The 26,579-nt window shown below is 39.9% G+C and overlaps 1 protein-coding gene across 2 annotated transcripts in view; it reads right to left on the minus strand.

The window, feature by feature from the left end:
* The window catches only part of osbpl10a (oxysterol binding protein-like 10a), a 54,885-nt gene that overhangs the window by 3,992 nt on the left and 24,314 nt on the right, over positions 1-26,579 (minus strand). For both annotated transcript variants that reach the window (XM_026300052.2, XM_026300051.2), the window contains 7 exons: positions 21,714-21,954; positions 17,163-17,293; positions 5,650-5,799; positions 5,012-5,510; positions 2,309-2,495; positions 1,431-1,613; positions 1,189-1,342 (listed from right to left, as the gene is read on the minus strand). In XM_026300052.2, coding sequence (XP_026155837.1) covers positions 1,189-1,342; positions 1,431-1,613; positions 2,309-2,495; positions 5,012-5,510; positions 5,650-5,799; positions 17,163-17,293; positions 21,714-21,954 — 1,545 coding nt within the window. The remainder of the gene's footprint in view (positions 1-1,188; positions 1,343-1,430; positions 1,614-2,308; positions 2,496-5,011; positions 5,511-5,649; positions 5,800-17,162; positions 17,294-21,713; positions 21,955-26,579) is intronic.

The raw sequence follows: 26,579 nt of genomic DNA on the forward strand, positions 1-26,579 counted from the left end.
ACGCTGTGACCACCAGGCTGTGTATAAGAACGCCATCCTGTACGGTGACAAAACTGCTAGAGTGAGTCTGTGAACTGGGGAAATAAAGCAGCATTGTATTAATTACAGTATTTGTCCTTTCCCCTACTGAGGGACCATGGGACAGGTGGGAGTGTCTATTAATAAAGTTTATTTAAAAAGGAAAAGACATTATTTCCTCACATTTCATCAAGGCCACTGCAGTTTTGTCACTATACAGGGTGAGGTTCATTTACACGCTGTGGAATAAAATGCATTTAGCAGCAGTGGCCACAGCGTAGAGCACCACTCACAAAGGCTGAGCTCCCTTTGTCTGGTGAGATACCTCTGAAAACAGGCTTAAACACAGAACAGTGGGGAAAGCAGACAAATTATGGCCCATTCACTCCCATTGTGTTGCATTGGAGGCAGAACTTTATAAGCCTTGAAGAAAGATCACTGCATTTAGGAGAGTTTCACACAGTAGCTATGTCCAGAACCACTCACCACTCCCACATTCACTACTCCCTGTGTACAGTAACACAGTATTCACTACAGTGGTTTAGTGAATACTAAAATGAGATTCTGTACACACAAATCATCTTCCCCGACAAGTCCAATAACATAAATGTAAAGCTGAGAGGGATTGGTTTTCTTTGGCACCAGTGTTTAAACAGACAGTAAATGTGAAATGCTCCACTGTATACACAGGCTGTCACACACTCAGTGTGCAGTGTATTATGTACTCCATTAGGTTATCAAGCAGTCCTGCAATAAATCCTCCTCCATGAAGGTGATAATGTTCAGTTATTGTTGAGAAGTGGTGATGATTCAACTGGACAATCATTTCTGGAAGATGTAGTTTATGGTGCTGTTGAATCATATTGTCTTACACGCACAGGTGTTTCTCTTATTTTGTCCACCACTCATATAAACGAGCCTGGGCTGAAGAAGAGAAACACCGCTCAGTATAACACAGTACATTTTAACATCATCATGGAGGAGGATTTATTACAGAGCTGTTGTTTTAAGGCTGCGTTAGTTTTAGCTCGGTGTACCTAATAAACTGCCAGCTGAGTGCAGTTAGCAGTGTAAGAATGGGTGGACAAGGAAAGTCAGACTGACTTTAAGGCTCCTGTGTCGCCTACTCTTGTATTAGTTTGGCGACTACACAGTCTTTCTACACTGTACCTCTTTAGTGAAGTATTTAGGAGTCCAAGTTTTGTTATCAGCTGCTCTCTGCCTCTCCTCCCCTCTCTGTCTCTCCTCCAGCCTGTGTTTGTGCTCTGTGGCTTCGTCGATGTTCCCTTCCTTCAGTGACTTGGTGACGTGCTGCCATAACCGCCTGCCAACAGAAGGAAACACATAAAGTAAATGAACAGCTCCCACATCTGGGACTACCCTCTCCCTGAATGAGCCTATCCATTTTTCACCTGGACTCTGTCCTCCCCTGTTTTTCCACAGGCCGCAGCTTCTTCCTGGTGACTGGAAGTTTGGCCGTGTCGATCACTTTGGTTTCTCCGCTGCTGTAGGTGAACTCCAGTGTACCGTTCCACTCACCCTGGGCTTTGCATACGATGGTGTTGGTCGGGTTGTGTTTGACCTCTGCCGTCACTCTGTAATGGCAAAACAGAGAAAATATTTTTAGAAAATTGTCCTGACTGCCTGTGATACAATATAGTTTTACACACAAGTATTTTGAATATTGTCTTATGTTTCAGCCTTTATATTATAGTCAAGCTTTATCTTCTTGGTCACTGCTTGAATATTCCATAACGTTGAAATGCCATAATTCTTAATAAATTATCTATTCAGTGTACTAGTGCCTTTTCTCAGTTAACTGCAGGTGGAAAAATAAGTGAAGCAATATTTGTGAATGTGAATTACTTGTGTTCTGCAGACTGTTAATGCTTGAGTCAACTGAAACTACAGAGGAAAAAAATAAACATTTCCTGTACTTTAGTCCCTTCAATCAAGTCAAAGAAAAATCAACATGAGCTACAGAGGAGGGGAAGGAAGCAGCTTTTTAACACACTGCTGATTCAACTATTCCAATTAAATGAAAAATTCAAATGTGATTAAAATGTTTAAAATTTTCAGATTTACAGTTTTTTTAATTGTAATTTTAATTGTTTAATAAACAATTCGTCAGACTTCTGACTAATAACATGTAGCACGACGTGAGCATCAGGAAAATAATTTGTCTGAGATTATCTGTCTGTAAAGTGTTGATGTCTGAAGTGGAAGGAAAGAATCGGTCTTCTTGTGAGATGGAAGAGGGGGAGTGAGTGAGAAACACAGGAGCGCTCACCTGTGGACCTTCCCTCCATAGAAAGGCTTGGTGTGGAAGGTGACAGTGGCTGTGTAGCCGCTCTTGGCACAGTTGATGGAGACTTTGCCCCCCAGCTCCACCCAGGGCACAGTGAGGATGGAGCGGGCGTAGGCACAGGGCAGCGTGAAGACATACTCCTCATCGTGCTCCAGAAGACACAGGACACCTGAGAGAAGAAGATGAGAAGGGAGTAGCACTCCAATACGTGATGGGAACACCAATGCACAGAAAAACTAAAATCATCTCATCTTAGAACTTAAGACACATGTGACGTGCTGGTTATGTAAGATGTTGAGCTAAAAATTGAGACTTGCTAAACATTTTGTAGGCGATGAAGCCGTTCTCTCAGAAGATTAAATCAGGTGAGGCGTGTGGAGGAGCCACTTCTCCCACGTGTTTTTAAGGCTGAGCCAGCTGATTTCCCTACACACTGCCTCTCTTTGTCTAAATACTAATCAACTGTTGCAGTAATAAGCAATAATTTAATCTAACAGGCCTGGTATGTAAATGTTTCCTCCAAGCGATGTGATGTTCTTTATGCACTGAACAAGTCAGCAGGCAGTGGTGGGACTTAAGCAGAAACACAACAGAAACTGAACAGTCTATATAAACATTAGGTTAAATGTAATGTCTAGGCTACACATTTTATTCAACAAGGGATTATTCTAGTAGCCACTTTTAAGCTAAATTAACGTTGTGAAAATTAATGGCAGGTTACTGATTTGTTTTCATGTGCTGCGTGTATAAGCAATAAAAGTGACATTATTTAACATGACTGGAGGAGGCAATAATTATTTTCTATTACACATAATCCAATATACTGACCACAACAGACACCCCCTGAGAAAAGCTTATATATATCAATTTATACCTGCTTTGTGGAGTTTATGTACGGGTGCAGTGATACCCATAAGAAGGCCTCTTATACTTTACACTCCTGATGGACTCTCAGCACATAAAACTCATCATCAGCAGCATCTACTCAGCGCAAAAGTGGATTTATTTTGTCATAAACAACACCTTCCCTATACCACTCTGCTTCTCACATGTTCACGAGTAGTTTTCTGTCCTTACAAAAGAAGGCCTGTGCAAACATGTTTCACTGCAAACAAGCATAAACTCCATGTGACACCATTATGGGCATGTAATGACAAGGTGACAGATGAACCTACTCAGTCCAGAAAAATATGTCAGTTGATGACAAATATATCAGGTCAAGAAAAATACGCCCGGTCTCTGCAAAATACATCACAACAACAGGCCTTAGCTATTACATGATAATGAAGAGGGTTCACATGGCTGCAGGTTGAATTATATGACTACCCAGCATTGCTGACTTTTTTTTTTTTTTTTACAAGGAAAAGTCCTGGCATCAAAATTATATTAATATAAGTTGTTTATTTATTTATTTATTTATTTTTAGATAAAAGCCATTTAACACTAACTTCAGATATACTGTATGTTACATTAGTGGATTATTGTCATTAACTCAAATTTCTCGCTGTGCAGAACAACTAGTTTGTGTGATGCAACGTCTGCTGCTGCCTCGTATATGTGGCGTAGTTACATGACATATTTTTCATGGACGTACATAGATGCTGTTTTCCCCACCACTGTCATGACTTGATTGCATAGTCCTATTTATTAGACTAGCATTAAAAAAAAAACAAACACGTACAGTATAACTGTGATAGCCACCTCTCTCCAGCATCCAGTGAACTGTCTGGGGTGAAGGTCACCGTGTTCTGTGAAAACAGCATCAGCCCCTGCACATAATGAACTGCCTGCATCATAACCTGCTGACAGACAGTCAGAGGTACAGTGAGTCTGAGAAAGCTGTAATGTCTGAATCAATCAGTACATGTATCCAGATTCAGTCGATTGGGCTCAAGGACTTCCTGTATCGGTGCTCAGGGTGACTCATCCCAAACAGTCTAGTACACAGGGTGTAATGGTGCTGACAGAGAGGACTGGCTCATCGATTGCCATGGGAGAGGTCTCATCCTCTCAAAGAGGACAGGACACTATCACAGTGATACAGTTTAAAGGTTAGAGGTTTGCTGTTTTTAGACATTGTTTCTTATTTTGTTTAGCTGACAGGAATTACAACTGATCTATGACACAAACGTTGACTTATATTTTAAGGCCAGTGTTCTAAAAATTAAATTTTTTGTGGTGTAACTTTAAGTCAATCATTTTGGGAAGGAAGTTTGGAATAATGTTAAGGAAATAATTGCAGTAAGAGTGTTAAATGTTAGGATGATTTATGAAGCCTTTTCCTCATTTTGACTTTTTTATTTGACCTCAACCAGCAAGAAAAAGGAAATTTTACAAACTTCTCATGAATTGCCTTTGCTGTCTCTGTTTTGTTCATCTCCACTAAATTAAATTGCAAGTAAATCCAATACAGTATATTTTTTACAGATGTCCTGTAGTTTTGAAAAAATGTCTAAAAATGCTGCAGTTTTTACATCAATGCTAATTTCTAAAAGCTTATTATTCTCTGCAGAAAACTGCAAAGATCTGAAAAAAGCACTTTCTGTCAACTTTTAAATATTTTTATTCCACTGCATTTAAGAGACTGTACTTTTTACAGGGGGGTGGCAAAATGGTTGTGATTGTGTTCTGTGATATAAAACATATCTAACATCATTGTATGTGTCATGTTGTGGTTTGACTCACCTTCTCCGACCATGGACACTCCTATCGACATGCCCATGAACTTGCTCTTGGTCCATACATGGGCATTGACGCACATCCTCCTCTCCCGGGACTCACAGTAAAACCCTGACACTGGTGGATGATGGGACACCTGCTCGGCCACAAATCGGACTCTGTAGCAGTCTCCCGGTGAATCATCACCCTGCTGTGCATTGTTGGGGCCCCTGCTTGGTTCCCTAGCTGAGCCCTGGTTTGACCTGACCAAAGGTTTAACTTTGTCCCGAGGGACTTCCCAGGAACAGTGGAAGGTCTCCCCTAATATGGGGTTGTACGGCTTCTTGGCCACAGCACCTTTCCGCCCCTCATGGAAGGCGGTCAGATAGTACTCGACAAAGCGGACTATTCGGTCCTCAGCTGTGGCCCCCGCTGTGATCGACAGGAACATGTCAGGGTGGGCCATGAAGTTGGCATACATCTCCAGTAGTGATCGCTTTTCCAAAATGAAGGTAGGCAACACCACCTAGGAAATGCAAAATGTTGAAAGGATAAGATTTATTTAGGTAAACAGACCCAGAAATAACAATTATCTAAAACAATTGTACAACTGTATTTCTAAAAAGAAAAACAAAGTAGACACACAAAGTGCTTCAGTGTATTACCCGAGTGAGGTCCATGCCCAGTTTGAGTTGGGAGAGCAGGTGGAGAATGATGCTCCGCTGGTCATCCAGGACACCCAGGTCCTCCTCCTCATTGTCCTCTGTATCTGTGACCTCTTCAGAGGGGCTGATGTCTTCTAACCCTGGGGGGTGCTACGAAGACAAGTAGAAAGAAGAACAGTTAATGAGTTTTAAATACAAATACAGTAGTTGAATCTGTAGTTTATAGCTAAAATTAGATAAGAGTTTGTTTGGGGACTATTTCAGCTGTGGATTAATATACATTCAGTGAGCCTGATGTGTTTTTAATTGTTGCTGAACAATGACCATGTCCAAGTAGAAAGGTTGGGAACCATTGATACCACTGTCATAAATATTCTAAAATTAACAGATACATTGCTGACCACTGTGACACCTGTCACTTGGAAAGGCCAAGAGGAAGAAGATAAAGTCATTTTATTCTGCCAACCTTCAACTGTCAAGTAAAAGGTCATACAACTCATTTAGAGGCCCAGTGGAGGACCTGTTAGACAAAGAGCTGATAAATACCAAAGGACACAACCTCATTTTAGCCCATTCATACTTCATTCAACCATGTCATCCCACCTTTCAGTATTTCGTAGGGCAATAAGAGCACAGCATTACTTTGAGTGGACTGAGCGCCTCTTGTTTGCTTCTGAGAGCCCTTAGCATTGACTTACACAACACCTGCACTGGTCAAAGTGGAAAGACGTTGTCATTAGTTTGTGTTCCAGCATTCAACTGGAAATGGATCCAGTAAAGGTTAAAGAAGAGCTGATGCCTTTGATATCTCCTGCAGTAACTCAGGGCAGGAAGGAAGAAGAAAAAAAAAGGAACAAGAAAGAGGCTGATGTATAATGCAGAAAGTGCTCTGGAGCCTGTGGGCAACAACTCTCTGTACTTCCACTCCGCTCCACTGCTCTTTATCCTCCATGTCTATCTGTGCCTTTGTGTAATGACAATCAGAGATACATATGTGTCCCTTTTCAACTTACAGAGCATTTTAGAGAAACCATTGCACAGGAATTCTGCATATAACCACATATGGGGATCCAGCAGAGAGAAGAGAAATGCTGAAGAAAAAGAGATTTCCAGGACCAGAGTGCCTGCATATCACCTGAATATTTCATTCCATGTATGCATGCCAAAAGCTCCACACATCCATTATTGCACACACACACGCCCTAGGTACACATTCTCTGCACCAAAAAATTTTGTACAAAAGGCACAAACACAGACATTCATAAGGAAACTTGCTTGAGCACACAAGAAAGGAGGAGCTGGCTGGTTCTCAAAGGAGAATATTTATAGAAGTGAAAAAGGAAAGAGGGGGAGGTAGTGGGAGGTCTGTTATCATTCCAGTGGTTCTAACTAATTAAAGAGGCTCTTGACAGCAATGGGAAATTACCACTGAAGAGGTCAGAGCCTCACATGAGGTTAGTTGTTGTCATTAGCTAAGGCTGTTTAATGCAGTTTCGCTTGTCCAGAGTGTTTGTATTTATGAGGGGAAGGAGAGAGTGATTGTTTTCCAATAAAGTTATTCATTGCAATGTGACTTTTTTTTTTTTTTTTTCTGCATTGTGCATCAAATATGTCTCTCAGAATCATCAACTTCCCTCTCTGTCACATTTTATAGCTTCTATTACCCACTGCTCTGCTCCTGGACCTTAACACTATGTTTACCTTTCAAAACCTGCTAGTACTATAAAAACATGAGTATGAAGATGGGAAGTGTGTATCGACAAGACAAAAAGTTTCATGCCTTCTCATATAAAGAGTACAAATACATTACACAACAAAGTACACAGCTAATAGCTGACCACTTAATTGAACCAATATCAATCTAGATTCCAGATTTTTTTTTAAATTTAAATAAAAGTAGCAATACCAAAATATTTTTACCAGTAAAAGTCCATTATTCAAAAACCTACCTATACTCTAGATTGGCCCAGTTCATACAGTATACAGTTTAATATATATGAATTATATTTGATGATGCAATGATGTATATTTCGCAATATCTGCAAAGTAACTTAAAATGATCTAATAACTGACCAGTATATCGGAGTAAAAAGTACAGTGTAAAATGAAAATAACCAGCCAAAGCACAAGTACTTCAAAATGTAAGTAAAGCACATAAAGAAATGCAGTAGTTATATGTCACCACTGCATTTGCAAATATATTATTTCTGACTAAAAAGGACAAACACCAGATTTCTTTAAACCTGGCAAACCAAAAGAAGTTTTTATTGATCGATATTAACTATTAATAAAGCAATTACGCACATCTCTCAGACACAGCATCCATGACAGAGGGAAGAGGTTTGGTAGCTTTTTCCATTTCAAAAACAATTTCAGTAACTTTTAAAGATGCTGAGAATGTTTACCCTACAATCAGCCCCAGTGGCTAGTCTGTTCTATAATTTATGAAGTCAACAAATAGCCCTGGTATTGGAGGAAAACTCTGCTCCCCGTTTCAGATCGGTGATGTTTATTACAAAAATGCAGCAGTGCACCCTGAGGCTGCAACTACACTAATCAGTCCATATCCAAAACAGATGCACTGACAAGCTGTACACCAACGCAAGAGTGTGCAGAAACACTAATCTGAGTTTGTAAACACTCACCCTGCATTGTTGTGTAGCTACAGGCTTGACCTGCATAAAACTGGATCTCATCTCCAAAAAGGGAAAACAGTGGAATGACAGGAAAAAGCCACCAACACTACAATCCAGCAAAATGAGCGAAGTTACAGCTCCTCACTCATCAAACAGGACGACGCTGCACAATACTCGAGTCGGTGTAAAATCCAATTAAGAAGGCACACACTCTCAGTGGAAAACCTGCCGAAATCTATGTCCTGTGGGGAGTTTAGAGCTCTGAGAAGCACAGCAAAGAAAATAAACACCCTTCTTCCTCATCTGAATTTACCGACTGAATGAACAGCCCTCTTAAAGGAGTCCTGGATCTTCTTAGAGACTGTGACTGAGTTAAGGTGGTGAGCTGCAGTACAAGAGCGTCTCTCCTCTCTGCCCACCACCCACTCTGAAAAACAGGGAGGAGGGAAAAAGAAGCTCAGGGAAAGTCCCAGTGACGTTTCCATCTACACCCTCCCATCATCCCTGTGCCATGTTTCCCTCCTCCATCTCTTTCCAGTTTTACCTCATCCTGCTCTTCCATTTGCTTATCACCACCAAGTCCTTCCTGCCCAAGGCGGCTCTACATAGGGTTAAGGTGTGGGTGGGGGGCACAGCCAGTGCAACTGTTGGGTTTGCTCCCCCCACCCGCATAGAAATAGAAAACAGTTAAGCAATAAAACAAAAAAGAAAAGATCAGTAAATATAAATAACATCCACACTTAAAACTAGTCTGTTTTCCTGTGGATTCCATTTACTTATAGAAGTAGGATTGTATTTTTACTGTATAAGGGCCCGAGTGTACTGTCGTCGTTTGCCACCCCATGTAAACATTTCTACATTCACCACTGCTCCTGTCCTCCTCTGACATGTTTCCCTGCCCTTATTGCTCCTTCTACACCTCCACTCTTCCTCCACCTTTCCTGATTGTGTCTGGTACATGTGATAGGGGTGTGTACAATCAGCTTGCTTAATTACCACTAGTCAAACTCTCTTTTTCAGGAACAAATGTTTTGCTTTCTACTTCTTTCTGTCTCCTAGCTCAAACTCTTCCTTCGTTTCTGTAACTACCTTCATCTTTAAACTCATTCCGGCCTGTCAGTCTTCTTTTTTAATCGACTCCAGTCTTCTGTTTGATTCATACGTCTTTCTTCCTCCGCCCTCGCACTGTCATCGCTGTCATTGTTTCTTTCATTCACCCTTCCTTCCCTCATCTCCTCATGCACTATGGCGCTATTCTGTTTCATCATCTCACTCCTCATTCATTCACATGGCTTCCCCCTCCTTCGATTCTCTTTTTTCTCACTTTGTTTTTGTTGTACATTCAGGCACTCTCTATATTTCTCCCCCTCGCAAAGCGACAAGGGAGAGAGAGAGGGCAAGTCTGCTCATGCTCCTACTTCAAAGCCTCCTATTCCTTCTCGGTTTGAAGAGGATAAACTTCGAGGGCTTGTCCTCCTTTGCCAGCCAGCCTCTTTATCCCTTATCATCACTTCCATCTTCTCTTATTTCTTCGTCAATCCCCCTTCTGAGAGTTTGTGTATGAGTCTAAACTCCTGAACCTGTTGGTATGAAATCCATCTCTCAGAGACGTGTCCTTGCTCTGCATCTGAAGTTTGTTTCTCTTCCTTGTGCTACTCTGTGTACAGTCAAGAGTAAAACAAGAACGATAACAGTAATAATAGTTATCACCACTCTGCAAGTGTAGTGTTCTCTCTATATGTTAATCTGTCAGGTGTCTTTCCTGCTGTGGTATTTACATGAAGCATCAGCAGAAGAAGGAATAAAAAAATGATGAATGCATTTTATTTGTGTTTCAAATTCAAAATGTAATTACGAGTAAATGGATGTTTAAATCATACCACTATTAAGTAAACAAGTCTGTCACTGCAGGAACTGCATGCACAAACTGATGACAATGATCAGACTGATATATGTAAAGAGGCTTGAACTGTATTTTGTTTTAATTAGCAAAATGATCTTTCAAATGACTGATCAGTCAATAACTCAACTGAATTATCACAAATCTTTTTGTCCCTGAAGAACATCCTCCGTTTTTTCCGCACAGCAAACGATTACGTTCAGGTTGCAGCCATGATCCTGATCCTACTTTCAGACTTTTAAATCTTTCCCAAAACAGTTTTTGGAGAATGTGTTTTGTTTCACATCATTCTCAGTTAACCCTCAGGCAGCTAAGTCTGGATCTGTGGTACTAACAATCATAACGTCTTCAAAACACTTTAAAACACCTCCTCCTCTCTTTAACATTTATTCCAACAATCAGCGAGCTAACTAACTACTAACCAGTATTCCTCTTTCTCCAGGGATAAAATGAAAAAAGTTTTTAAATTACAGCTTCTACATGTCTCCAGTTTGCTTCCTGTTTGTAATTTACCTATAGATTCAGGTTTCTTTTGCTGCTTAATGTAAAGTTTGACAGCTTTAAATGTACTTCAATGGTAATAGATGTCTGGACAGACTATGTTTACTGGTTAGTGACAAATTAGGACATGTTTAAATGACACAACACTTGGGATATACTAGGTTTTATATATTGCAGAACTGCAGAATCACAGGAATATCTCTCTATACTGTAACTAGAAGAAAAAAAAAAAAACAAACATGACAGGTGATTGAAGCAGTGACATGACCAAAAACAGGAGATACAATGCTTAAACAAAGAAGGTGGGGGCCTGCCCAGAGGAACCATCGACACATAAAACTGCCACAAATAAAGCACAAGCTGAGGAAAGCATCACTTGAATAGTGATGATTGAGAAAACAAGTCAACACTGAGCCACAATCAGACCTCTCACATCTCTACCACTTCTTCTTCAAAAAAAGAAAAAGAAACAAGCAGGGCTGAGATGTTGAGTTTTGATGATTCGTGTATACATTATAATGAGCAGCTACATCAGCACAGCATCTAATGAGAGGGTATGAAGTGCGGCCGGTGCCGACACATTGCTTAGGTACTCATTCACACAAGGACACACACGTGCTTAGTCAAACATAAAAGTAACTGCACACTGTTAAACTTGAGGGTGAGTCATCAAGAGCCCCTGTCAAGTTAAAGGGGCCGAACTGTAAAACAATATGACCACATGCATATGAGACACTAAGCACAAAGCAAGAAGACAGTACTGTTAATCTCTAACAAACTACAGGATTAAACTTTAGTTTCTAAATTTGAAATGAAAGATAATGCATATTTATAAATTCTGGATTTTTCAATTAAGTAGAAGGGTGGATTTTTAACAGGGTAAAGAACAGTTTGTGGTAAAAGCCACAACAGACACAGGTTAGTGTATTTTTTAGGGTTTAAAAACCATCTATACTATTTGATCCTCTGTGAATGATTGTTCTTTATATGATACAAAGCCTGAGGAAAAACAAAAACTGAGATCAGAGCAGCAGCGACAGAACAACTAAACCTCAACACAGCAATTCAAACTAAATGTACATGCAGTGGTTAAAATGCTAACAAGCAAGTAAAGCAATTGCACTACGTTCATGTGAAGGGGTTGTAGTTTAAAAAATGAAGGATGTGAAGTCTATTAAGATTATATTACGAGACAAAGGAGGACGCAGCTTCTAATGGACAGGTGTCATATCCAATCTAAACTAAAACTGGAGCTCAATAAAGAATGGATTACAGAGCAGAGTCACTCATGGGCTGAATAAACTGAACATGAGCTGACAACATGCTGCTCATTATTTGCCTTTTATTGACAGTGGAACTGACAGGACCTTTATGTCTATTAATAAAATTCAGGAAACGTTAATGCACCACCACGGAGTGAGGAAGTCTGGATATGAAAATCTTTTGCATTTGCTCTGTTATTCCTTAGCATGTTGCAGGTTGACCAAACCTAAACAGTTACAAGCTTATTAGACACAATTTAAACATTATGATTCATCTTGTGTACATGCATATCGCCCTCTCTGCTAGTGCAGCAGGCAAATGCACTGAATCACACACACGTTCAAGCAGAGGACTTTGCTGCCCTCTGCTGGAATAAAGCTGAAACTAACTCAGAGAAGGAAAAGGGAGGATTTTAGCTGTGAAACGCAGAAAGTGCATAAATAAATTCTCTTCTGAAACTATTAAATTATTGTGTTTCTGTGTTATTTCTGTCTACTTTGTCTACTATGTCTGTTGCTTCTGATTGAGGGATCCTTCTTCTATTGCTCTTTTTGCAGTTTCTTGTTTTTCCCTGGTTCAAATCAAGGATCTAAAGAAAGACGCATCATGTGCTGTACAGACTGAAATCCTTAGAGGCAAACTTGTGACTTTTATAAACAAACTTGAATGGACTAAAACTTTTGTCACAAGGTTTTCTTTTGTTTCTGCTTATATGATTTCTCGCTTTTTAAATAGATCTGATTGATGCACTATTTGCAGATGAGGGGGAAATAAAATCAGAATGCAAAAAACAAAATCAAAACAATATTAGAGTGCAGTCAACCAAGAGCCACTCCTGAAGAAAGATTTCCTCTCTTACTGTGCCTTTACAGAACCGACTGAAGGGCTATCATTAGCTCTCTGTTCTTTAGCAGCAGCTTATATCTGTAGCATTACTGTGGACAGGTCTAATATGTGGCTGGGGAGCACACTGGAGCTGTTCCAAATGCATAAACCCACCTGATTTTTGCAAGCACCAGCAACTTTGCCTCATTTTTCCCACAGTCACGCTCCAGCCCCATGCTTACTCTGGTTGGCTCCATACTAGGACAGAATATCAAACGGCCCTGTGCTGCTACATATGTAATTCAAACAGCAAACCTTTATTATTCAGGTTCGTGTATTGTTGTTCCTTGCTCTAAAGACTACTCACAGTAATTCAGGAAAATGGGTAAACTGGCAAACAACCAGAAATATAAATTGAAGATTAGATCAAGAACTGACCTTGAGTTTCACTGGCACAGAGGCAAGAAATACTGAAATTGAAGCTATTCAAGAAGGTTTCATTAAAACCATTAATAATGCAAATACGTTCTCCTGTTCCCACGTTAACAGCACGCTAAGAAAAAAGATTAAAATGCCACCTTTGAAGTGGTCTTCATTAAAATCTCCTGACAGCGACAAGACATTTTGCATCTCTGCATTGTTTTACACTACCACAAGATGGCAAAATAACCACCTCACCAGATCAGCCTTTCCTATGTCAAATACATCAGACATGCTCACCCAAGAGAACAACCAATCTCTTCATTATTTAAACATCACCTTGGTGAAATAAGTTAAGACAACAAACTCAAGAAAGCTTTTACCTTCCTCAACCTTCCCATCTCATTTATGCCAAGACAAAGCTTCAATCACTCTGACTGCACAGAGAGTAATCAGCTGGATGATGCTGCTGAATCTCATTAAAAGATGAAGAAATGTCAGTGTCAAGCTGGGCTAACGGGCCCAGGCATTCTGCACCGTATCTCCTCCGTCTCTCTGCCCTTCTTCTTCAAACGGCAGCTAAAGCATCTTTGAAGGTGCTAATGAAATCTGGCTAAAGCTGCGAGGCACAAGGAGAAATATTACAGAGCACTGACATGGGTGCGGTTTTCAAAAAAGGTCTAAATTTAAATTTGCCACTGCAAAATCATATGCACTCACAAGAAGCCTCTAAGATCCACAGCTACAAAAAAAAGCTTGTTTGAGGTTATTGCCAAAGAAGATTTTTTCACACTGAGTTTTTAATATGAATCTTCTACTAGAGTTGTTGTGTAGATTGTACGTTATTAGCATTGGCAAATCGTGTTTGCCTATACTTGTGCTCACTGAGAATCAAATCGCATTTTATGACCAATTCATGCAGAAGAGGTCAGATGTTTTTCTTTAGAACTGTGAGTCCAACAAGGTCATTTATAATTTCCTCAATGTCTATAATTTATTTCCCACATGAAATGACAGTTTGGCTGTGCCCATTAGTGGAGCATAGTATCTTAATATTAGACTTAAGTTGGCAGAAACATACAACAGAGGCACGAATGTCAGTTCAGATGGTTGGCTGAGACCCCTGAATCACTACTGCCATAAAACTCTACAATATCTTAAAGGTGCCAAATCACCATTACGAGCTGCCCCCCCCCCCCCGGTTGCTCTTAATTATGCACCGTAAAAGTATGTTGAACAGCTTGACGATTAACTGCAAATGGGTAGACATTGCAATGCCATAATACCCATTTTACACTCAATGTCAATAGAAAATGATCATTAATATGACAGATTACATCTCTTGGTCTCTACATTCAAGCCCTGTGAGCACAGTCAAGTCCTTTGTGGTGTAAAGCCAGGGAACTGATTCACTGTGCACATAAAGAGGAAAATGTCCCTCACTGCCTCCTGTACTGTACTTTGTGTTGAGGTTAGATTTAAATGACTGTCTGTCACAAGCGTGTAACAGGCTGTTCCCAGTGTATTTAACGACATAGATTTATGACAAGTACTGACACAAGTCTAACATTTGACAAAGAGGCTATTATTATGAGCCGGTATGGCAGTAAACGCTGCCACTCGGCCCATTAATCTTCATCTTGTTTTTCACAGCTCAGGTTTCCGTTATTCTGTTATGTTTGAATAATAGGATGACACAATGAAGCATCACTGTGATTCATGTGTCAGAGGTGTTACAGTAATGTGACCTATGCAACAGCTCAAATGAACAGCCTGTTACTGCTATGACACCACCAGTTGGTTTTATTTAAACATTTCGGCTTCATCTGTTACATTTTGTCAGATCTGTGAACAACTTGAAGCTGAAAGGATTATTTGATCAATCCCTGAGTTCACTAACAGGACATCTACAACTATTTTTTTTTTTTTTTTTTTTGGTGTTTTTAAAGGCAAACGGGCACAAACACTGACTTGTAGGGAGCTGCTCTTTGTTATACTGTAGAAGACCTTTGTTATACTGTAGAAGACCTTTGTTATACTGTAGAAGACAAATGGAGACTATTTTTTGGTTTTCGACAATTGGTCCAACAAATCAAACAATTCAAAGAGGTTGTCTTGGCCTCTAGATAACTACAACAGGCATTCTTCACAAATTTTCTGACGTTTTCCAGATAAAATAATGAATCAAGAAAATAATGAAAAAACGAAATAATCATTAGGTGCAGCCCTAGACTAAGCAGATACTGAGAAGCATCTTTCATCCACCCTCTTAATTTCCTTACTGGTCCAGTGCTAATATGTCATTTGGGCCTAATGGGTAGCCAATATACTGCAACCTAACATTTTAGATAACTGTTAAATTGCTGCTGGGCAAACTGTTACTACTGTAGCTTATATTTTCAACTTCTGGATTTATATGTTTAGTAATACATTACTGTGATGTCATTAATATGGAAATTTAAAGCTGCTCTTGATCAATGTTATTCAAGACCATAATGATTTATATTACATCTACTTAAAATGTGACTTTCATACGATGAAAAAAAAAGAAAAAAATTCCTAGATAATATTGTCAGGAGAGAAGCAATAAGAGAGACATGGTTATTGCAGAATGGGTGAGTATAGATAAAGACTCCAGCTGTTTGATTATAAGACACTGAAAATAAAATTCTTATAGCAGATGTTTTAGATGGCTGAATATTTTTCAGCTATTAGAGCAAGACCCACTGTATCTGTAGCTTAGAGAGCTTTGATGTCAGCTCCAAACACCTACACTGTGTTTCTGAGGTTTCTAAGGAAGCAGGAAAACACACAAAACCAACAAAAATCAAAAAGCAAAATGCTAGACATGAAAAGATGAAATGCTTTTTAACAGTATTATGTCTTTATGGTGTTAGTCAGCAATTACCAAAATTAAGATGCATGCTTAAAGCATGTCTTAGAAAGACTGGTATGAAAGTCCCCAGTGAAAGTCTCTGTGATCCTCACACTTTTCACCCAACCATTTCTCTCCAACCGAGTGATGCACATTTACGTCAGTGTACCCTGGACTCCTTCCTGTCACTGATACAGGATGGTCCAGACAGTTGGACAGCCCCTTTCTGTAGCTGCAGCAGGCATGAATTCACGAAGCCCCCTCTAGGGATGAATGTCTGTTCCAGCTCTAAATTATGTGACCCACTTATTTGACAGCAGCTCTGTTAAAACTTTCAGAAGCAATGAGTGCTTTCCTTGCTGGGCATCAAGGGCAAATGCAAGAGAATGAAACAAATTCTCACTGATGCACCACATCACCCAATATGAAATACTTGCTAACAACCTTTCTTATACCTCCAAGTGTACAGTTTCAGCTTTGTGACAATGACATTTTTACATATTCTAACATATTTTAAATGGTTTATCTTGTTTTAGAAGCAGGATCATTCTTTGTAACAAGAGAGGAGTGTTTTAACACTTTTGGTAACATTCAAGTCTGTGAAAATTAATCTAAAAATGTACTTGTGAAAAATGTAGTAAAACCTGCATGACATGCATCATTTTGTAAAACCATCAGAAGGCTTGATACCAGGGCTAGGATTTGGAAACGAGGAAAATTCAACAGTTTGAGTGATTGCTGTCAGGGGTGTCCTGGTAGACCAAGACATATAAATACCATGTCCCTGTTTCAATTCCAGCCCGTAACCTTCACTACATACACCACTCTTCTCTGTCTCATGTTCCCTGTCTCTTACTACACTGTTGCTATCAAATAAAGGCAAAACTGCAAAAAAGCTAATGCACATTTCATGTATCCTAAAACACATCATAGCATGTAGTTGCAATGAATCAATGCAGAGTGCGACCATCTACCCAACGTCTGTACAGAAACCTGTTAGAGACACTTCCAAAAATGCAGTTCCAACAGCTGAAAAGAAAAGTGAGACAGAAAACAGAGGTGATAATTGAAAACATGATTTAATGTTTCTCACCTCAGCACCATGGGACAGACTCCTTTTCCTGAGGGCCGGGGAGGGCTCGGCTGATCGTAGAGGAGTCAGGCCTCCGTTCTTCAACTGCTCCCCTGAGGGCGACTTTGGTACAGTCCACACAGGAGCACCATCTGAAAAATAACAAGGCAGTGAAGTGAGGGAGGATTACTTTGGTATTATTACATATCCTATTATACAGTATGACTTATCACATGGAATTTATTATTACATGATACTGAGCTGTTTAAAAGTGAGTATTATTGCTTGATTATTGATTGGATGAAATTGGTAAGAGGAATCAAAGAGGGACTAGGAGGAAATCTCTATATCCTGTTTATTTCTGAAATCAAATATTAAGGTTCCTCCAAATGGTAGTGAACTAAGGTTGTGTGATTGACTGAGGCTTGACACCAGGAAACTCTGATGTGCTTATGTGTTATATCCTGTCCGGTTATAAAGTATTATGCTGTATCAGGTCAGTGACTGGAATGATAATTCATTTTGACTCTAGGCTACAAACAAACTGCAGAAATATATGTAATCCAGATCCACTGCTTTATACTGTAACTGAGCCTTGAAACAACTGCAAAGCAGTTATAGCACTTGTATAAGCATTTGAATATCAATACATAATCTGAACGTACTCAGTGGCTAGTGTTTTTTTACCTACAAGGGATGGACTCCTATTGCTGTTTTTTATGTTACATTATGTATTTTTGAAGCTTTTCCTCTTGACACATTAAAACACTCTTGTTACTCAGGTATAATGTTAATCACATTGACCACCTAATTTTAAGGTATAGCAATCAATGCAACATGTTTCAAGCACCAACCCTTTTACTCAAACTCATCAACACCAATATCATGGTGGCACTAGAGTAAAAGTCAGAGAATCACCAAAATCATTAGGATTCATTATCTGAGAACCACAATATCTATGCCAGATTTTCTGCCATTCCATAAGAAACTGACTGTAAATCAATAAGCAGCTACACAAGCTGAGTTATACAGTATGTTGCTAAAAACGAGAAAAAGGTGCCAGGCATGAGACATGTCTAATTAGACTAGAGAATAGTTCAGTGTTACTTCTAAACTTTGACCGGCATTGCATTGTGAAAGATGAATTTCATAACATTCTGCTGTTTGTTTAACATCAATTAACATTAAATGAAAAGCCTCCAAAACCACAACGACTTGTGCCAGGAAAAGTGCACTTCTTAAAAAAAACAATCACAATACTGACTAAAAGCCTCTTCCCAGGATATTTCATTCACAGCATTACAACCTAAAGCTTCGAGAACATCAAATCAATGTGTCCTGCAGAAACAGACACTCAAAACTTTTTTAAAGTCATGTGCAATGGTGACTCAAAAAGACCTACAATCAAGCCGCACATTTCCTGATGAAAAGCATCTTATGTAGATCAGAGTAGAAGATCCCATTTCAAAGCACTTCAAGGGAGCAGCATGAGAGGCCCATCTCATCTCCAGTTCCAACCCTCAAATTGGGTTAAAAGTCTAATGCACCAAGAGGCCATTCTTTGATATCCATTAGTGAAAAGCAAGCTGTGCTGACACAGGTCTGCATGCTGGTGAGCCCGAGGCAAATCTGTTTCGACAAAATGTGCTGCCATAGCCCTCAGGCCAGGGCTCTGCTTTAGTCAACTGACAGTTTGACTGACAGGAATGTGAGAAAATGTTAGCGAACCCCCGCCAATGCCCTGCTGTAAACTGGCTCTGCTCACATAGTACACACCAGAGTAAATACAGTAAACACTCATTTCCTTCTAGTGTTTTTTGAAAAGGTTAGTTTCAAGACATTTAAAAGCTAATGAGTTTCAATAAGTTCATTTCAAGGTAGAATTATATGGGAAATATTTCTGGAAACAGCTCTTGTGTTTATGCTGGTAATAATGGTTATTCACAATTTATGACAGACACATGAACTTTCTCTGAGATGTCACAAGCACCAGAAGCAGAAATGCTTAGTGTGCAGGATGGGGAGGGTGTCCTGGCCATTGGACAAAAGCATGCAGATAAATTAAAAGCCTGTTGCAGATCACATGATGAAGAGAAATATTCATGCAATAGATGTTTCCAATGGCTTTACATTTGACTTCTGAGCTGTGACATCGGTTCAGATTGTGATGTTTTCATATCGAAATCTTCCCCCTACATGTTCCTCCTGTGCATTTTAGTTGCTCTTTAACGCATGCCATTCACCTCTCAACTTCATTTTTATGAATCAGTCTGCTTTTTTAATTCCTAATGTTAATCTGTAAAGGGGATTAGTGTGCAAAGTAGATTTCCTTTATGGATATTCATTCCCCTAAAGGAAAATGTTTTGCAGGTGTGGGTGAAAGAGACAGAAAGTCAGGCTTCAAGCTCTTTATGGCAGTAACACAGGGGAGTGAAGGGGAGAATCAACAGAGCCACAGCGAGCAGTAGAAAGATCCTCTGTGATATCAGCTGATTATATGCTGCCTGGTTTGTGACTGGCAGGTTTTTGGGGAAAGTTTACAAAGATCCTTCATGTTCCTAGACTCTCTTTGCCATTCCAAGATTTGACTCCAACCAGCTGCTCTGGTTTTGTGCTAAAAGGAGCCCGGACGGACCAACGTGCCAGCCAAACTCAGTCCAACCTCATGCTCAGCTCCCTACCAAGGAATTATCTTGCCCATGCAGTGGCAAAGCTCGCCTGTGCGGCCGCAACAAAACCATCCGACCAACCAACACCAGCCAGTCACTCCCTTTATCAGCTGCTCATGCCAGTGAGCCACGCAATCTGTCACTTGGCAATGCCAGGAATCCTAACAAAAAAATCCTCACTGAGAAGTGGACGGTACATGCCGAAAGCGAGGCGCAGCTGGACCCCCACAGGATTTATTAGCCAGGCAGCGGAAGGAAAGAGGTTTGTACTTGCGGCCCGGTGGTCCCACTCCACACCACCCCCTGTTTGATGCACAGGTACAGGGCAGGGTGACTGCTGGTGCAAAAAGAAGACCAACACGCTGTGAGGACTGGAAGATTCAGGATGGGTTCTAGCCCCCAACAAACTCAGACCCCAGAAGACTTTGCCAAAGTCACAAGGTAAAGGTGGACCTCAACGTCTTCACAGTAATACTATAAACCACTAAAAACATGCATCTGAAGAGCTTAAAGGATGGTTCTGCAAATTGTTTAACTTGATATTTGACAACAGCTGTCATCAATGTAAATTCAAAGCAGTTACCATTTCCCGCACCTTATCAGTGCTTGGATCAAGGAAGTAACAGGTTCGGCTATTGCCCATAAGATCTTTCTCCCTACCAGCTTCCTCCAGCTTTTCTTCAGGGATCTTAAAGAGCTGCAGGTGTTCCATCACGTCTTTTATTCTTACCAGGTTCTCCTCTTTTGAATGAACCTGAGAATCCACAATAGCTTACAAATGGATCTTGAGATGAGATGTTTTGTCAGCAGATGTTATGTGATCGAAGTACACAACTTTGTGTGCCTGAACTTACGGGTGACCATTGGGATGCACTGTAACTGCTGTGAATCCACATTAAGTATTGCCGTCTTCTTTTACAAATAAAACAAAAAAAATATTCAGAGCCACCTTTTAAGGCTACAAGAAGTGAAGTTTTGCAATAGATTTTTCTGTGGACCATCACTTTAAATCAGGTCCACATCTGTTTTCTGGAGAAAACGTTTATGGTGCTGTTGCTCAATAGCATCTGGGAATTGGTAAAGAAATTGGATTGGATCAGAAATTCTTTTGCATTTGGGAAAATATGATTAGTCAAAAATATTGGATGGATTAAAATGATCTTAATACTTAAAATCTGTATTTGGCGTCACAACCTTTAGAAACTAAAATCTTGATGTTATGCCAATAGAACCACCCTCAGGCTTCAAATGGTTTAAATCAAAATAACTTTATTGGATCCATAGTGGGCACAGAGAGGACTAAACACGGCAGAGGTCTGACATTTTAGGCACCAGCGTGGATTCCATTGGCAAAGACTTAATCCTTTGAGAAGATTTAGAAGTGCATAGAATTCGTCATTATAATTAGGTTTTCTCATTCACACATAAACCCTGACTTTTTTTCTTACATGCATGTAGCGAGACAGTCAAAATGCTTTCAAGGATTCTGTAAACAATACTGACGGTAAATTTAAGTTCGTACACGCTTCACATTTATGCTTGTATTTGGCACTATCATTGTGAGGATCTATTGGCATTATAATGCAGCTGACGACATTGAAGAGACAATAATGAATGGAAAACAGCATATAACACCAATAGCTACACACCTTGAAAAACAAGAATGGAACAAAATAAAACAATTTTACACACAAATGCAGCACTCAGCAACATTTACTGCAAACACTGAAGTTCATGGTACTCATCAAGCACGGACAAGAGCTACAGTCCAGCTGCCCCAGCTGGCCCTTGCCACTGGTGCTAGGCTCTGGAGGAGGGGAGTGGAAAGACAAAGGGGATGGAGGAGATGGAGGGGCCGGGGGCTCCAGTAGCAGCACTGGAACAGGGCCCGGTGTGGACTCACCGGACGGGGCTCCATGGGAGGCGTGGTAGGGCTGTGAGGCTTGGGATGGAGCTGGCGCCTGGCTGTGGCTCTGGGTCTGTTGGAGGATGTTTAAGCACTCTCCCAGGCAGCTCAGGGTGGCGGCTGATGTGGCTTTGAGCAGCAACAGGTCCTGGTCCAGACAGGAAAGAGGGCCTCTGGTGGGTAGAGAGTCAATGGACTGGACCAGGTTCTTCTGCTGGCCCTCTGCTTGGGATATCACCTGGGGGACAACCATGATGTATGGCATTAAAATACAAAGTAAACAACTCCATTACTCAAATTATCAATGAGACACTTCAGGTATAGTTTGGATTTTTTTCAAATATGTTATCAGTTACTGTAACATAACATATTATAACACTATGATATGATACCAAATAGCAGCATAGATATGGATCTACAATATATTAGCTGACAATATTTCAAATGCAGTGTTTCAAAGTGCAACATTAAACTTTTACCTCCCACAGTACATTGGCAGAATAAACCCTCAAACATAAACCTGTTTACATTTCCATGCATTTAAAAATAATGCTCGTAGTATATTTTTCTTATGTGCAATCTTAATCCCATGTCAATACAAAAAACAACAACTACATATTGTATTTTATTCCTTTGTGGCACAGATCATCATCGTTGCCCAGAAACAACGAGCCACTCAGTTAATACTCCTTCAGTGTGATGAATATGGGCACTGTGTTTATTTTGAGTCACTGCCTTGTCACATATACTCACTACACACAAGTGCACTGATCTGCAGCTGAAAATAATCTGCAACAAACGCAGCATTTACTCCTGCTTGAGTGAAGTTTACTAAAATCTACAGTGCCCAGATGTTAGCTGGGCAATTTAGATGATGAAAGTGTAGCGCTCCGACCTATTTTTAAAGACTGATGCCTTCACGAGAACCCATGGGTTTTGTGGTTCAATGGCTCAGACTAGACAGACAGACAAACACAGTTTCAATCTTTTTATGGGATTTGTTGATAATATGAAAACACAAAATATATTTCAGCGTTATCCTTCAATATCTATTTATACCAGTGGATTATAAATTGTAGACCTGATTAAGAGAATGTCATGTGGTAGACTGTGATGTGTCATGAAATCTTTAAAAGAAGGATTAAGATTTGTTTGCTGAACAATTAAAAGATGCTAAACAATTAATATCTTTTTTATATATATATATATATATATATATATATATATAAATAAAATAATTTATGTTTTTAAACAGTTTTTAGTTATTCAGGGTATTTCAAATGTACATTTACATTTTGGAAAACAGAATACAATATCTGTGAATGTTGGCAAATCATCATGAATTAATCATATGACTACAAGAGGACAAAACTGTATCAACAGATGAAGTTCATCAACACAACAAATATGATTCTGACACTAAATCTTCCACCATCTCATACAGTTTTACTTGTGTGTAGGAAGTGATACAAGCAAGCATTAATTCTACTGCCGTCACCTCAGTCTCGACTCCAGGCAACCATCTGCTCCAAGGCGACAGTGCCAAAAAAGAAAGTGCAAAAACTCTTCAAACAAAAAATCTTCTCCCATGCTCCCACAGGGACAGAACATTTCTTACTCTGTAAATTATTCCTGTATGACTCACCTGCCAGTGTCTCAATGTATCACAAAAGGAAGAAGACAAAGTTGGTTCACACTACCAGGTAATAATCTGCTCTCAGGGCCCATGAATCTGGGTTGTTTATCAGGCTGAAAATGTATTCATCAATATTGTATGGCTTCGTAAACAGCGCACACACTTAAATAGCACATCTGTCTCTGTGCATGAAGCTATTTTAGATCTGAAAGCTGTTGCAGTGGTGTTATGTAGCATAGGAAATCATGTAAAGGAACTTTTTTTTTTCGCATCGAGCTTGTACAATTATTCAGCTATTTACTGAGGTCAGATGTTCAAAACCTCAGGCAGATGGAGCTCAATTTTTTGTTTCCAGTGCTTGTTATAAATAGATTCTTGCTGTGCCGCATGCTGACATATTTTCACAACACACTTTGTATAATCACAACCTACCATTTACTTGCACAGGCTTTCCATGATTTTTAGCTTAAACCCTCATGACTGTAGTTGGACATAATTTCATACACTCATAAGGGCCTGAATATAACCCTTTAGTGACTTTTTAATATGATAATGAGACGGAGTTCTTCATTTTAGCAAGAGGTTAACAAGTATTATTATTCACCTAACTGATTAATTAAATCTGAACAATCTTTGCTGCATGAGATCATATATTCAAAACACACAGCAATGGTGTTGCTATGCAACCTTAAATAAAAACCCATATCATACCCAAAAACAGCTCCCCAGGTTTTATGGTGCTTGGTGACATGTCGTCACCTTTTCTGATGGAAGGAAAACATGACATTTCTATGGAAAAACAGAAAAACGCCTCTGGAGGTCAGGGTTATTAAACGTGTGCCAACCACAGGCACAATTCCAAGAGGATAAAAGAAACTAAAACAAGATAAAGGGCTAATTAAAAATGAGACACCAAGATTATGTGGCCAGAAAGAGCAAAAGCCAAATATAAAATAAGGTATCATCTCTCCTAAACGAATAAGGACACACACACCATTTACATACACACAGCCTTAAGTCTCCTTATTGTAAACTTGTTTGCAGGTTAAGATCATGAATACACATGGGCTAGAAGCACTGTCATTCAAATCGATGCACGCAGAAACACACAATACTAATATTGCCTATTAAAAAAATGAAATCTCATAATTCTCTTCTTCCTTATATTCCAACACAAATAAATACACTATACTTTACATACTTATAAATGGAACTAATATATACACACACCACACACACATCCACAAGGAAGTACAGAATTGTGAGATCTGTTCTCTCAAGAGGCACCAGGACCTGTGCCTTCCAGAAATAGCCCAACCCCAGTGATCCAGCTCTGACATGGCAGTGTAAGCACCCAGTGGTGCTGCTGCACTGACAGTCGAGGCGATTGATGAGTTCACATCAACTGGCTGTGACAGAGAGATGGTTATGTGGTGTGACTCCCACCATCACAATCAGTGCACAGACAGCTGCATGCATAGTTGGACAGATGGATGTAAGCTGACAGCGTGACAACAGGCTGACCATTCAACAAAAGATCTCATCAATACGTACACTGCTGCGTTCCTGAGAAAGTGAGAGTTTTAGGGCAAAAATAAGAAATGCTGAGTTAGTGCTATCAGACGATGCAGATGACTGAAAGCTGCTGAGTGTTTAAAACAGACTGAAGTTCTGATTTTGCCACTTATTGTTATTGCAATGAGTTGATGGAATAACCTCATTGCTAATAGAATAAATACTATTAGAAAACACCAGTCATGTAATGGTGGATCCTCAGCTGAGTTCAGGTTGGTTCAGTAAGTCCATGTGGGACAGAAGGGCAGAGCTGAGGAAGCAGCTCGTGCAGAGATTCAGTGAGGTGCAAAGACCACTTTCCCTCCATGACTAAAAAAGAACCAAAGCTGTGTGCATGTTAAGCAGCGAGGTTGCAGGGTGTACGTATGTATGCGTGTGAAAGGGAGGAGAGTTTTTACAGGAAGTAGCAAACTGGTATTTATGAATATTATCAGCCATAGTGGCCAGAAAATGAATGGGATATACAACACATCATCCCTGACACTGCTGCTTGATAATAAATCCACTAATAATCATCATGAAGCAGCTTCTTGGTCTGTGTAAGGTGTGTAAATCACAGTGCAAAACAGACTCCTTCAATCCCATCAGAGGGGTTTATGGGGCTGTTATGAATAAAGGAAGAAGTACAACAAATAACATGAGGAGGAAGAGGCGGTGGGTGGAGGCTTTGAGTGGAGGAATAGTGGACAGGGGGAGAGATGAAGAGAGGAGCTAAGTGACAGCAGATGTGAATCAGGCCACAGGAGGCAGCAACCCAATTCTTCCAGTCCAAAGGAATGTGAAACCAAAAAGAAAATGATTCACCAATCACACAGGGGCCTTGTTCTCTCTGTCTGTGGAGGAAACACGAGTACCAGAGGAGTGTTTGTTTTGTTTAATGCTCACGCCATCTGCTCTGTATTTACTCAAATTGTCCCAGGTTCGCTGGAGGAGACAGATTCTGCTCCTGAGAGGTGAGAAATGATTCTACACTCACACTGATCGGTAGCTGCTCTCTTTCTGTCATCGAGTGAATCACTTAGACAAGATATTCTTAGCCAGACGAGGCAGAAACACAGCGTGGCATGTCTGAATAGGGAATTTACCAACTAGAAGCCAGCCAGGTCTTCAATGAGCAAGTAAGAAAAGAGCTTTGCATGAAATATTGATGATCTAAGAGTATCATCAGAGGGCCAAGCAGAGGAAGCAGAAGAACAGTAGAGGTAAATGCCAAGTTTTTAATACACTCGTTAAGCTAATTGTCTACTCCCTACTGTTTAAAGAAATGAGACAACAATAATATAGGGTGCTCGGATGTTACTGTGAGGTTTCAATTACAGTACATGACAGGTTAGTAGATAAGTGGTGTTTTTTTCTGTGGGGTACTAGACAGCGCACAAAGCTATTTTGTCCAAATTTAAGAAGGGCACTAACAGTTGGCCTTGTTAATCTGGAGTGAGGATCTTCGTATCCTGTAAACTTCATTTTAGCAATAAGGTCAAACTTTCTGCTAGTAAAAAACTAAAGGTGGAAAATAAATATATATAAGAAATATAGTGCTGAAACAATTAGCGATTAGAGAGAAAGTTTACCCAGTAAAGGTGTAAGATGGTTTGTCTCACACCCACGAATGAGAACATTTGTGCACATGTGTTTTATAAAACACATCACTG

This window comes from Mastacembelus armatus, chromosome 11, assembly GCF_900324485.2.
Source record: "Mastacembelus armatus chromosome 11, fMasArm1.2, whole genome shotgun sequence".
NCBI lineage: Eukaryota > Metazoa > Chordata > Actinopteri > Synbranchiformes > Mastacembelidae > Mastacembelus > Mastacembelus armatus.